Here is a 14,808-nt window from a genome sequence, read left to right on the forward strand (position 1 = left end):
TACCCCATTGTAACATTTCAAATAAAATATAACAATAATGTGCCGTGGGGCAGAGAATACCCCATTGTTGTACTTTAAATAAAATTTAAAAAAATGTGCCGTGGGGCAGAGAATACCCCATTGTAATACTTGCAATAAAATATAAAAAAATATGTGCCGTGGGGCAGAGAATACCCCATTGTAACACTGTAAAAGACAGGTAAAATGTACCATGGGGCAGAGAATGCTCCATTGTTACACTTAAGTTGCCGATGCAGAAGGGCAGAAAATACCCCAGAATGTATTTTAACATTTAAGCACTTTTGTATTTTGGATGTTTAATAGGACAGTTTCGAATAGTAACAATATTGTTATGTTCTATTAAAAGCAAACTTTAGACAGTTTTACCCGAAATCAATGTTTTAATTTTCGTAGTTTGGATATAGGCCGTCATATTTCATACAAAGTAATTTCAGATCTTTCATTGCCTGCTTAATAAATAAAGATGAAATTTTTCAGAAATTTGAAATCTCAGACGAGTTTATTCATTTATTTCGTACTATTAAAGTATAGTTTATAAAAATAATGATACATATCTTTTGAAGCGGTGGACCTCAAAATAAGGTCGGTAACAAACAATGTAAATTCTTGTAGCCAATTGACACCTTATACTCTTTGTGTCAGTAGTTAACGACAAAAAAGGAAAAGGGGGTCATAGTTTAATTACTCGGCAGTGTCGAATTTAAAACTGAGATCAAAGACCATTGAGCCAGTAGACTTGATTACCATAACATTAGACCGTTTGTAAGGGAGGTTTTACAACCAGTTACTATAAGTGACATATTTTCATCGACCTAATTTATATTTGGAGGATGCCAGTTTATTCGCAGCTGCATAATTATTATACGCTACAGCACACTACAAAAATGGCTGTGTGTGATTAGTACAAAACTGTAGAAAGTGACAGCACTCGATCACTGAATAGACTATCAATAACCATCCCTCCTGATAATGGTTGCAGTAATTTGACAGGGATGATTAAAAACTAAAGAGCCCATCTACCAGAGACTGAGCACCGACAGTGCGTATTAATATAATATCAAAGTCTTATAAAGCGCTCGTCTTATAACGGTACTCAAGGCGCTGAGTATTTACAAACTTTCAGAAAGATAGATTAGTGCAGTGATGAATTTTGAGACCCAGCTAGTTAGTACAAGGGTTTACAAGGTGCTACGGTCTAAATTAAGCAGTCACAGCCAGGAACACAAGGGGCGAACCCCTTCTCTTTTCGATAAGGGCACTTGGTTCTTTTACATGCGTTACACAACACATGGGACCAACAGCTTTACTTCCCATCAGAACGACGAAGCAATGGTTAAGTGTCTCGCTTAAGGACACAAGTGTCACGGCTGGGGATTCAAACCCACACTCTGCTGATCAGAAACACCAGAGTTTGAATTTGGTGATCTTCTCCAAGCGTTTAAAACCGCTCAGCCAGGACACATCCACTTCGTAATGAAGAAGTAATTACGCTGAGCCTCATAATTTGATCCCTCGGAAGTGTGTTTAAAGATCATAATTGTTGAGCTGTGTTTTTGGAACAAATCAACTAAGACATGTAAGAGTGTTCCCATGTACTCGGGACAAAATGTTGCCAAAAAAACAAAGTGGCAACCGGCTACCACAGGGGAAAATGTCTCTTCCAATCTGGTTTCTCTCGACAAGTTATGATGAGTTATCACTTTCCTTTTAATCACGACAGATCAACTTTGTCTGTTTCCTGGATTTACAAAGTTCAATGTCACTGGTCGTTCTCATAAATACATAAAAGAGCCATACTAGTTTCTTCTTAAAGTCTTCTTAAAGTTTGGTCATGTGAATGGTCCAGGCATGGAATCACACTCAGGAGGCCATGGCCTCCGTTGCCCCTGGTCTTTGCCTTGGTGCCCTTCAAAAGTGTCCCATTGACTTTAAGTTGTTCTAATGCAAGTGCCCTTTGCAAAGTGAAAATGGCCTTGCCTTTTCAATATGTCCAAAGATGAAATGTCAGGCCTGATGTTCTTTCACTCCTTGAACTTCCACTCTTGTCTGCACATGGGGCACTGCTGCTGTACCTGCTGGGAGTTGAGCCACTTTAAGATGCAGTGCATATGGAACACATGGGAACACTGCCCCCATACTGAAAGTGAAAAGAAAAGAAAGATATCTCAAGCTTCAAATGAGAGTGTAATAAAGTAGGTTGACAATCTTGTAATAACAAATAATCTCATTGTACAGGAAGTATCGGTTCTGGGAATACTCAGGTGAAGAAGAAAGATACTTTGTAAGTTAGTTTCAATGAAGCTCATTTTCAAGTAGCTACTATTTTCAAGCATTTAATGTGCAATGAAGTAAGAATATAATCTGGTGAGTGACAATCTTGTATTGACACATGGTTTAAGTTTAGACTTTTTGAGGTATGGTGGAGATTCTCAGCTGTAGGATATTTAACCTCCCAATGTAAGTGGCTGGATACATACTTGCATACATACATACATACATACATACATGCATTACATACAAACAATGTTTATATACCGCCATTTCATCAAGACAACAGCGGTTTATGATGAAACAGAGAAACAAATAAACGAAGAAACAAAATACAAGTGAAATCAAACAGCAAAACAATCTTTGTGGGAACAGGTGTGATTTCAGATGCTTCTTGATAATATGAAGTGAATCAGCAGAGCGCAGAGAAGGGGGGCGGGGGGACTATTCCAAAGTTTATGGGCGGCAAAAGAGAAGGATTTTTCAATCTGTGATTTATTTTGTGTTGGACAAGACGGGCAGTGTCGTTTAATGACCGCAAGCCGACTCTTCCCTACATGTATGTGTACAAAACCAAGCACGATTTTAAATATTCTGGGCCCAGATCATTAAGGCATTTGTAGACGAAGCACAGGGTTGCAATTGGATACGTTGCTTGACAGGCAGCCAGTGGAGTTGCTTCAGAAATGGCGTTGCATTGCATGGTCGTATTTGTTAGCGCAGTGAATAAGTTTAGAAGCCCAGTTTTGAAGACGCTGAAGTTTAAGTTTGTCAAAATGTGATTGCACATGGTGGATGGTCACTGGGCCATTTGGAGATACGGTGGACACAATACCATGACACTATTATAGGTTGAGTTCAGTTTTACTAGATTTAGAAGTATTGAAAATTTATGCTGGGAAAGAATACCTTTAAATACATTCCTAGTTTTCTAGTTTGAAAACATGAACACTACTTGTTTTATATGGAACATCATCAACAAAAAATGAGAAACAAAATTCAGGCCTGGAATTTCAATGTCGAAAGGGCAAGGCCATTTTCATTTTGGAAAGGGCACTGTCAATGTAAAATCTTAAAGGAACACGTTGCCTTGGATCGGTCGAGTTGGTCTTTGAAAAGCGTTTTTAACCGTTTGTTATAAAATGCGTAAATGAACCACACCTGGGTATTACTCAAAACTGCATGGTTTTCCTTTTACGTCGCACCACGAAATTTCATATGATACTTGTGTGGATCATTGTATTCTATAAAGAAAACATCTTTCTAACCATTTATGCATTTTACAACAAACGGTTAAAAACGCTTTTCAAAGACCAACTCCTCCGGTCAAATGCAGCGAGTTCCTTTAAAGTCAATGGGAAACTTTTGTTGAAGGGGCACCAAGGCCAGGGCGCCCGGCCAGGAACAGGGGCAGTCAGAGGTCATGGCCTCTGTGACCTGCATGTAATTCCAAGCCTGTTTATTTTTGAGGAGTGTGGTCTCACCTAATGGGCAGTCATCACCTGGCATCTTACAGTCTGGACAGCAACTATCAAAAGCCATCCGACATATACCACAATTATCATCATTGGCTATCCACCTCCACGTCGACACAGCTGTCCAACTAAAGAACATCATTAACAAACAAAAATGTTTTATCAGACAAATCATAAGACAGGAAGTGCAATTTATTAGTTCTAACAATAAAAATAATGAACACTTACAGCGCGCCGGTATCCACCACAAGTGATGCTCCTGGCGCAAGGAAGAAACACAAAATTAATGAAAAGCAGCTGTGAAAAAGTGGGCTTTGAGGGCCTCTTTGAATTTATGAATAGAGGACATGTTACGGATTTTAAGAGGCAGATTATTCCAAAGTAAAGGACCAGCATGAGAAAAAGACCTGTCACCCCAATTGTTGTGGGTTTGGGGAACAACCAATAATGACGACGCAGTGGATGACATCTGGAAGGATTGTAAAGGGTAATTAATTAACAAGCACATGATAAAGGCCATGCTAATTAAAGGGCTTGACATTTACACTGTGTCAAATGGCAGAGGCCAGAAGTCTTGGTGTCTGGCCACTAAACATTTATGACCGGACAAATCATAATTATTAGAAGATTTGAACTAGCCTCCATAAACAGCCGTGAATCCTGGGCGTGATTGATGGTCAAGAAGTTCAAAGAAATAAAAAGTGCAGGGGTGATGGGTTCAAATACTGTCAATGGATTTGTATTCTACTGGAGTCAGAAAGATACATACTTGAATATAAAATATGTACATGATAGGTCATCACACATTGACCAGTGTAACAAGGCTACAATGGACCACAGGCCTGAGGCAAGTACATGTGGTGTCGGGCCACTAAAGTTTTGACCAGACAAGTCTGTTAAGGCCTTTTCACACGAGGAAAATAAGCAGGGGGTCCTTGGTCTTTAGAACACAACGTTGTTTAATCCACATCGTGTGAAAGGTACCTCTGCTTAAATAGGCACGGGTCCCTGGTCTTTTTAAGACCAAGGTTCAGACCTCCGTCGTAAAAACACAACGTTGTGAAAATTATACCACGATCCTCCGTGTGTGCTGTGTGCATGGAAATTGCTTGCGTAACGAAGGACCCTGGTGTGGCTGGAGCTACCACACATGCGCGCAAGAAGAAACACATGGTGCAAGAAAATCAAGATGTTCGACCCTGTTATATTATAACGTTAAACCTTTGAGCGTGTGCACGACTCCTTCAAGAGAGCAAGTTTTCAATGTTGACCTTGAGCACCACAAAAGACGAATGTTCTGAGACATGGGATGTTGGTTTCTGCGACGTGTGAAAGGTCCTGTTTGAGTTTGACCAACGTCCTTGGTCAAGACAACTGCCACCGGAGACCAAGGACCCTAGTTTGACTTTGTCGTGTGAAAAGGGCTTTAACCTTGTTTTTATTTTTTATTTTTTTTTATGCAAGTCGCAAGACACACAAGGCCAGAAGGCCACTTCAAGGTGTGGGCTACAATTATTTTATTTTAGAGGCCGTTGCCACCTACTCCAAGGGCTGACACTGGGTTACCACTTTTACAGTTCATACGGATGTAGGATTGGGTATCATCAGTCCGAAGCCTAGCCATTAAAGCACAATACCTCACTGTGTAACATCTTGAGCAAAAAAATTTTTGTTTGAATATTGAGTAGGATTTGAAACTTTGCATGGTGGAGATAAGATATAGAAGAGTTTGCGGTAACACCATGTAATAACAATCTCTAAATGAGTTGGGGTGGTTCTGAAAAGAACCGTTGGGTTAACTCGACGTTTCGATCAGTATGCTCTGATCGTCTTCTGGAGAATGCTGGACTCTGATGCTGCATGCTGCTTAAGTACTAGGCGGTGGATCAGCGGTGATGCACGAAGGCGGGAAATGTAGGCGGGAAGTGAACTCGATGATGCGTGGTGAAACCTGTTGTGGGGCCTTGGGGGTTGTGTGGGGGGTGTGTGCTCACTGAACCGTGTCAGTAGGAACAAGCACAGGGGACAGTGAGGGTGTGGGGCCTAGGTGACTGAGGGTATAGATGACCCAAAGCAGTCTAATAGTTGGGGCCTAGGGGGTGACCGTGGATATAGAAGATCCATTGGTCGGGAGAAGAGGGAGCCAGATGTCACTGATGTGGAAGCCGATGTCTTGGGGTACGGTGTCATGCTTGTGGATCTCGATGGCCTCTCTAATGCGTCTAGGGTGCCACGCCTGGATGGGAGCGATGATCTCAGCAGCATGCAGCATCAGAGTCCAGCATTCTCCAGAAGACGATCAGAGCATACTGATCGAAACGTCGAGTTAACCCAACGGTTCTTTTCAGAACCACCCCAACTCATTTAGAGATTGTTATTACATGGTGTTACCGCAAACTCTTCTATATTTGAATATTGACTTTGAGTCTGATAAAATACATTTCATTCATTTCAACTGAGTAATGACATAATGCAGACTAACAATGTACACATGTCTACTTGGACCTCTTACATTGTATCTGTGGTCATTTCTTTAGCACTTGCTTAAATTTAAAAAGGATTATCTTGCATCCTGGGTCAGGAAGGTTTTCCTTATTTGGATTCTGGTGTAAAAGAATCCCGGTTTGTAACCAATTTGAGCCCCAAAACTGGCCACAAGCTCTGTGGTACTATTATGGGTTTTCCCCCAATTCAAGCCCTGAAAAGACCGATCCATTAAGCTCCGCCCCATTGCGTATTGACCAATCACAACGCAACGAAGGTCCGACAAATAAGGTCCAACATGCCTGCGCGTATGCTTGGCGCACGCGGCAGATTGTGCAGAATAGCATTGGAGAGGCTCACGTGTTCTTGCACACATGTGTCGTGGGAGCTACAATGTAGGAAGAGACACCGATGCCTGCGGCACACCACCATATCATTTCAGTTTCGTTTCGGCCTATTATTTATTCTGGTTGTGAAGCCAAGGATTCAAGATATTAGCCCTGAACCCCATGGAGAGATGGCAAGAAAGGAAGTTTTAGTTTCAGATGTGGGTGGGAGGCAAACCCCTTTGAATTTTTTTTTGGGAAAACCCACTCCGTCAGTAATGGACTGAAACCCAAATCATCACCTAGTGTCACAGTTACTTTGTTTGGACTCGAACCAGGGTCCTAGGTACAGTGGAAGGTGAGGCACCACAGCACAGTGCCAACCCAACCATCAATCAACATCAGCCCCATCCATAAAGAAGGTGCATGATGTTATAGACCTTTTCGCAAATACAGGGGCACGCGCGTAAAGCTTGGAATTAGGTGCATTGTGGTCTTGCTGGTATCCAAATTTGATCCATATATATCACAGAATGCACCTCATTCAACAGTCTGCGCTTGCGCATTGGTATTTGCGATAAGGTCTATGTTATTGTTCCCTTATTCTGCATCAAAATATGCACTCTCCAGGTTGATGCCAAAGTTACTACACTGTAGCCCCATACGCCAATGCGCGGTCATACTCCAATGGCGAATTCTATGAGGTTCGCTCCGCTAGTATTGCTCCACAGGAGACGACAGTGGAACGACCTTTATACCCTGGACTCCGTCGCGTTGCCTGCAACAGAGGAGTCCAACCTGGGCTAGCCATTATAATCAATCATGCATCAATCGATTGTACAACTCGACTCCCAACTCTGATTGAGTTATCATATTACTTACTTAAAATTTTTACATGAATAGGTACGCCTAACTGTACAGTAGTGTTAATATTATATATTATTATTTATATCAGGCTTCCAAAGGCAAAAATATATCAGCGTATCTTGATTGCTTTCGAAAAAAATACGGATGACAGCATTATTGTTTCAGTAAAAGTTCCCGGATGGAGCATGCTTCAATATTGCTCCTTCCGGGCATGTTAACAAGTTTCGCTGGTTCCCATATAGTCAAGAGCGCACGCTCACTGTTATTTTAAACCAGTGAACGGAGCTGCACATGATAATCAACAACAATGGCTGCTTCTACTCGCAGCCCAACATTCGCTTCCGTTTCCGGTGAGAATTTTGAAGAACTTTTGAAGAACAAAGACGCAGAAAACACCTTGAAGGCTACAAAACAAGCAATACATGTTCTGAGAGCTTACCTGCGGAAACAAAATCTTCCAACGAATTTTGAAACTTGGATGTGGTTTTTTTCGGGGGATACAAGAATATATTGAACTCGCTATGACAATATTGCACTCGGTCATCCAACCAGGCAATATTGTCATAGCTCGTGCAATATATTCTTGTATTCCCCTCAAAAGCCATCCAATATTGGAGTAATTGCAGAATACCCCGCAGCCCGAATGTACCTTTTTTTTACCAAGTGGAGGCGCGGAGTCGTGGTGCGGGTAATGACCGGTAGAGGGCGTTTTTAGAAAGACAGGCACCACTACATGTGGTCAAGATAATTTTGGAGAGTTGGGGAAGGTGGAGTCGCGGAGTCGTGGTTCGGGCAATGGCCGGTAGAGGGCATTTTAGAAAGACGGGCATACCACTACAATCAATCAATCAATCAATCAACTACATGAGGTCAAGATAATTTTGGAGAGTCGGGGAAGGTGGAGGCGCGGAGTCGCGGAGACGTGGTGCGGCAATGGCCGATAGAGAGCGTATTTAGAAAGACGGGCATATCATTGCACGTGGTGAAGATAATTTTGGAGAGTCGGGGAAGGTGGAGGCATGGAGTCGCAGAGACGTGGTGCGTGCAATGGCCGATAGAGGGCGTTTTCAGAAAGACAGGCATACCACTACAAGTGGTCAAGATTGTGGAGAGTCGGGGAAGTGGAGGCGCAGAGTCGCGGAGTCGTGGTGTGGGCAATGACCGGTAGAGGGCGTTTTTAGAAAGACGGGCATACCACTACATGGAGAGTACATAATTTTGGAGAGTTGGGGAAGGTGGAGGCACGGAGTCGCGGAGACGTTGTGCGGGCAATGGCCGATAGAGGGCGTTTTTAGAAAGACGGGCATAGCAGCATTACACGTGGTCAAGATAATTTTTGGAGAGTCGGGGAAGGTGGAGGCGCCGAGTCGCGGAGACGTGGTGCGGGCAATGGCCGATAGAGGGCGTTTTTAGAAAGACAAGCTTTCTGGACTTTCTTCCCTTTTTAAAATAATCTTTGAATGGGGAACATTTGCATAGCGGCAAGAATATAAAATAAATGGAATTCAGGCTTTCTTTCCCTTTTAAAAATAATCCTTGAATTGGGAACATTTCCATGGCGGTAATAAATATTAAGTAAATGGAATTCGGACTTTCTTTCCCTTTTTAAAATAATCTTTGAATGGGGAACATTTGCATAGCGGCAAGAATATACAATAAATGGAATTCGGGCTTTCTTTCCCTTTTAAAAATAATCCTTGAATGGGGAACATTTCCATAGCGGTAATAATATTAAGTAAATTGAATTTGGGCTTTCTTTCCCTTTTTAAAATAATCCTTGATTGAATGGGGAACATTTGCATAGCGGCAAGAATATAATAACGGAATTCGGGCTTTCTTTCCCTTTTGAAAAATGGGGATGGCAGCATTCGGTCCCCCAGTGGGAAATGAACACACACCGCCAAGCAAACACCCGGAAGTGATACAATTTAGTTTGATAGCACCCTCAAACGGTCAAAAATATCACAATGATATGATACTACGCATTGTAACACACTGGGACGACTGCGACTCCGCGACTCCGTCCCTCCGCGCGGGGAAATACATTGTGACAGCGACTCCACGCCTCCGCAAGAAAAAAGGTACCTCGGGGGTGCGGGGTATTCTGCAATTGTGCCCCAATATTATATAAATATTATGTAACCCTCCTCCTAGCCCCCGACGGCGAAGCCGAAGGTTACATTACAACACAGGTTCGAAAACGAACAGGGCGAAATAACCAATTACATAACATTGAAAAAAAATTAAAATCTCAGATAAGAAAACACTTTAAGTTTAACATACCATGGAGGCAGAAACAGACCCCTTACAAATAATTTTGTTTTTATTTAACTCACCCTAAATAATTTCAAACGATCAATCCAACAGAGAAGACAACAGCGCCATCCACGAAGAGATTCATCCAACCAATCCCAGGAAAGGCAACAAAAACATGAAAATAACAATATCAGAAAAGAAAAATCAGTCCCACTATTAGTATTACTATTATTAGTATTTGTATTACCACAAAATAAGAAATACACAACTTCAGGCCATTCGGAAATGGTGACATTTGTATGATACTGTCTACTTACTTATTATTTTAACCTTCATTTTGGATCAATCGTGAGTCCAGTTGCAAGCAGCATTTGTGGGTATTTTGTAAAACAAAAGTTCTTGATCCGCTATACTACTGTGTACATTCGAATGCATGACAGAAAACCGCCAAGGGAGTCCGACTATAATAGCTTTGCGGTTTATCGAATGTTTGTGAAGAATGACAAAGTCGGGTAATAAAGAATCGAATTTATGTTAAGAGTCGATTAACTCACTCGGCAATCGGGTATCAAACAATGAATAATGAGTTTTAGTTGAACCAGAAACGTCCGAAAATGGAGTTTCATGGGCATTATACAACAAGGGAGCTTTACACGACGCCCTGGTGTGTTTTTATTTTCACGACAATGAACCCCCTCCCTCAAAAAAATAAATAAAATAATATAAATAATAATAATATTAATAATAATAATAATAAAAGTAAAACAAAAAACAAAAAGTACAAAATTTACATGACGAAGACCGCTGAAAATGGGCTCGTAATTAATTGTTGTGTATTTTAAGGTAGGTGAGATGCGATTATTGTTTTAATTGACAACCCCCCCCCCCCCCCCCCCCCCTCAACGCACCCTATGTAGTGTCCTCTGATTACCCCGTTTCATAGTTTCGGTCGTGGTATTTCTTTGTTAACTTGTTACTCTAGTGTTTTATATAAAACTAAGCATGTAAAACTTGTGTGGCGTCAATGAAAATTTAAATTTTAACAAAACAGATGATAAAAGTAGGCCTATGCGAGGCGAGCAGCTCCGCCGTTCCTATGTTAACCAAAACATTGTGTTGTGTTGAATTTTTCTTGTATATTATTCTTGTGTTATTTGCATGAGGGAAATTTAGAAAATAAAATCATAATTTGTATAACGTGAGAATGGAGTAAGAAAGTGTTCATTCAGCAAGTTTTTGAGAAGTGCGCCCTCTAAGTTCAGGCTGTTACTGCCTCACTCAAAGACCAGTGTCCTACTATTTATTATCACAAATAGAAACCAATGTCAATCTCCATGTGGGCTTAGGCCTACTGTGTAACATGAGTTTCCTTTAATTATTCAGTGTATGTAAAGTGCTTATTGTGGGAATGCGTGGGGGGGCGGGGGGGGGGGGGTTCTTTCCGATTACAGATTAAAGAGTGAAAAAACACTCGTTTTGTCCGCCATACCACTCTTGCAAAGAGCCATAAAATGGCGGACAACTCTGTTTTAGAGTGAAAGACGGGTACGCTATTTTCACTCCAACTCTGTTGTGAAGTTCGCCTAGCCCTTTATAATCATAGAGTGATTGTTTCACACCTGCATTCAGGCGAAGACAATATTCATCATAGAACCAACATGGCGCTCAGTATAATAATATACATTTTTTAAATTGAAGTTATTAATTCTGAGCCCCATTTTTTGCGAGTTCATAATTATTTATTTTTAGCAACAGAGGGCGCACATCCTCAACAGGCGAAAACGGCGAGATGATTCTAGTCTCGAAAAGAAACAATTGGGATCACGGAGAAAATAATTATCTCTATTTGTTCCTTCCATGATAGGATTGAATCATGGGTGGGATTTATAATTTATAATTTCAATAGTCTCAAGTCTTAAAAAGTGACACCATTAAGTAGAATTCACTGAAAGTTGTCAAGACTAGCGCCTCGCAAACAAGAGCCCTAGTAGGGACATGTGAAAACTATTCCTCATCAAGTCCCTATATTGAAATACATTATTAGAGCAACAATAAGTGCCTTCCTCTCACGAGCTCAATGGTTAACCACTACTCACTCATCCCATGGATCAAAGAATTAGATTTTTTAAATCTAATTTTTCCTCCATGCTCATCAATGTTTTCCTCTGTCGCCCGCCCCTAATGTGTTGCATGTAAAATAATGGGATAGAACACTCACTATGGGGTCAAAGAAGGTTGTTTTCTACCTTCAAAAGGATGTTACATTAATGACCCAAAGTTTACGTCCCCCTAGAAAAGTCATGTGGACCCCTTATTGCCCCTTGCGGTACCACTAAAACATCATGGGTTTGCGGCGAGTGGGTTGTGGTATCGATACCCCAGCACTTTCCAATTTCCCGTCTCCAATCATCAATTAACCGGTTAACCGAATAACGCCAAACAACTCAGTCTGGACCCCAGACGTCACACCTACAGCGTATGGATAGTACCTTGACGTGGATTTGGGGATGCCGACTTCAATTCCATTTATAGCGATAGACGATGACATCATCGTAAACCCCTGTACAGAAAAAAATCATAACAGAGAAAAAACAAGAGTGCTCCTCCTTCGACCTCGCGCCTTAGCCGCCCTGCTGCTGCCTGCCGTTCTCTATTTGCTGCATGTATGAGGCACGCACATGGGTTTGGTACTGTCTGTCTGGATTTTGTCTGCTCGAAAACATCGTCTGAGTTAGATTGAATACAATCCGTACAGCCGGACTTCGTCTGATTTCGCCATTTTCTGAGGACCGAAGACAAACTCTAGTTGTTGCTTGCAGAAGGATGGATAACGGGCAACAAGATGGGGTTGGTTCGGAGTCGATTGCTCGGTCATTTTCACCCGATATCTCGCATTATTTGCTGATTGTTGTGGGCGAACCACTGAGTGAGGAATATGTGAACCAGTCGCTAGCGGATGTAGAGAAAGGTAAATACGAATTTTGCAAAAAGGGTCCTCGTTTTCCCCCTGTGCTGTTAATAGTGGAAGTGAAATGTTTGTATTGGTTTTGTTTTTTGTCGGCAACATTTTCTGTAGACTTTATTGTGATCATTAAACAATAGTTGTTTGTTTTAATTAAATTAATTTCATTTGTTTTGATAACAAAAATTAAAGGTTGTTTTTAAAACTAGGTTAAGTATTGATTGTAATTTCTACCATTTTTTTTTTTTTGTAACCCCCTTTTGATATTTCAAAATTCAATGTCAGATGTATTGATTGTGGAATTATCAAAAACAAATCGCTGTACAATTTGTTTTCTCATGGTACTGTTCTGATCATCAAATGTCATTACTATTTTGAAAGTATTCTGATTTTTGAAGAGCAATCAAAGCAATGGGTGAATTACTAATTAATTTTTGACAGAAAATGGAGTTGTTTGGGACAATGTACTTTTTAAGTTTTATTGTTTCAAAATATTGTGTGTGAGAATAATCATGATTATCATCACTGGAACTGTAGTAACGGTACCCCACTATTAATATTAATTTAAAGTGGAACCAATAACATTCTGTGGCCAAATTAGTTGCGATAACATTCCCCTTCTCCCGGATGGCGGAGTCGTCGGGAGGAGGGTTCATTTGCCCAACTATGGCCAAATCAACGCATAGAAGAAATGAAACACATCTAGGGCCTATATAAATTAAAAGTACAAGCCTTTTTGAGGTATGACAGACGTAATACGCGCGCATATTACGCCGCGACTGATGCCACGCTCACCATGTTGGTGGTCATTAGGTTTAAGTGTAAACGCTGCGTCGCCTATAATGCGCACTTCACTGAATAACATACAATCTATTTCTATGGTCAATACGCACAAATTTACCACAACTTTACAGTGTTGTAGTAATTGTGTCCACCGTATCTCAAAAAGGCTAAATGAAAATTGCTTTAAAAAAAAAATAAACAATGGATGTAGGCAGTTAAAGCCATTATACACTTTCGGTAAACAGTATTGTCCAAGTCCCACACTTCGTGTATCACAACTTATATATAAAATAACAATCCTGTGGAAATTTAGGCTCAATCGGACATCGGAGTCGGGAGAAAATAACGGGAAAACCCACTCCTGTTTTCGCGCGTTTCACCGTGTCATGACATGTGTTTATAACAAATCCGTAATTCTCGTTAACGAGAATTTATATTGTTTTACCGTTTTCTCAAAAAGTAAAGCATTTCATGGACTAATATTTCAAGAGAAGTCTTTCACCATTACCTTCTGTAAACCCTGTAAATTATTTGTAAATCTGTGAACTTTTTTCTTTTTTTCTGTACTGAAAGGGTCCAATGGCTTTAAAGGAACACGTTGCCTTGGATCGGACGAGTTGGTCAAAACAAAAGCGTTTGTAACCGTTTTTTTATAAAATGCATATGGTTGGAAAGATGTTTTAAAAGTAGAATACAATGATCCACACAAGTTTGCCTCGAAATTGCGTGGTTTTCCTTCTACTGTGCGAACTAACATGGTCGGCCATTTATGGGAGTCAAAATTTTGACCCCCCATAAATGGCCGACGTGTTAGTCGACGAGGTAAAAGGAAAACCACGCAATTTCGAGGCATGTTGTGTGGATCATTGTATTCTACTTTACAACATCTTTCTACCCATATGCATTTTATAAAAAACGGTTACAAACGCTTTTCAAAGACCAACTCGACCGATCCAAGGCAACGTGTTCCTTTAACAATGTTGTGTTTTCAGTATGTTTGCCACGTTTTGGTCTACACTACAAAAAGTACAATGCCATGTACCTGTTGCAAGACAAGTCCATCTTCATTTATCTTGACATCAAAAAAGCAGTCCTACAAAAATACTAGGCCTACGTCATAGTAAAGCATCGATCACGTACAGTTGTTGTAGCCAGCATCAGACAGGAAAGTAGAATTTGGCTGACTGCCTGTGGTTAGCTAGAAACTTCCCCCTTACTCAACCGCAAGGGTGTGTGATTGACCGTCTTCTCCAGTGGAGAGCTGTGACATCAGCGGAAAATCAGATTTTCAAGAGTGATGTTGGCAAAATCCTACTGCCGCATGCAAAAGCTACAACGTACCAGTTTGTGCAAACATATCATAATT

At 40.9% G+C, this 14,808-nt stretch overlaps 2 protein-coding genes across 2 annotated transcripts in view; one reads left to right on the forward strand and one right to left on the reverse strand.

Annotated features, from left to right (window-relative positions):
• Nucleotides 1-76: 76 nt before the first annotated feature.
• On the reverse strand, nucleotides 77-10,128 carry LOC139941751 (uncharacterized). The gene is made up of 3 exons (XM_071938367.1): nucleotides 10,013-10,128; nucleotides 3,689-3,891; nucleotides 77-2,158 (listed from the first exon to the last, which is right to left on the reverse strand). The coding sequence occupies exons 1-3, from the start codon at nucleotides 10,031-10,033 to the stop codon at nucleotides 2,026-2,028; spliced, it is 357 nt and encodes a 118-aa protein (XP_071794468.1). The 5' UTR covers nucleotides 10,034-10,128; the 3' UTR covers nucleotides 77-2,025.
• Nucleotides 10,129-12,301: 2,173 nt separating this feature from the next.
• Nucleotides 12,302-14,808, forward strand: part of LOC139942338 (uncharacterized) — a 53,342-nt gene continuing 50,835 nt past the window's right edge. Inside the window, exon 1 of the mRNA XM_071939170.1 lies at nucleotides 12,302-12,665. Coding sequence (XP_071795271.1) covers nucleotides 12,521-12,665 — 145 coding nt within the window. The 5' untranslated portion in view covers nucleotides 12,302-12,520. The remainder of the gene's footprint in view (nucleotides 12,666-14,808) is intronic.

The sequence above is a fragment of the Asterias amurensis genome, chromosome 9, assembly GCF_032118995.1.
Source record: "Asterias amurensis chromosome 9, ASM3211899v1".
Lineage (NCBI taxonomy): Eukaryota > Metazoa > Echinodermata > Asteroidea > Forcipulatida > Asteriidae > Asterias > Asterias amurensis.

Coding starts and splice junctions, on each gene's coding strand:
- LOC139941751 (XM_071938367.1), bottom strand. CDS start 10,033: ATGAAGGTTAAAATAATAAGT. Junction 3,892..10,012: donor TGAAGGTTAAAATAATAAGT/AAGTAGACAGTA, acceptor ATGTTCTTTAGT/TGGACAGCTGTGTCGACGTG. Junction 2,159..3,688: donor TCTGACTGCCCCTGTTCCTG/GCCGGGCGCCCT, acceptor TTTCACTTTCAG/TATGGGGGCAGTGTTCCCAT.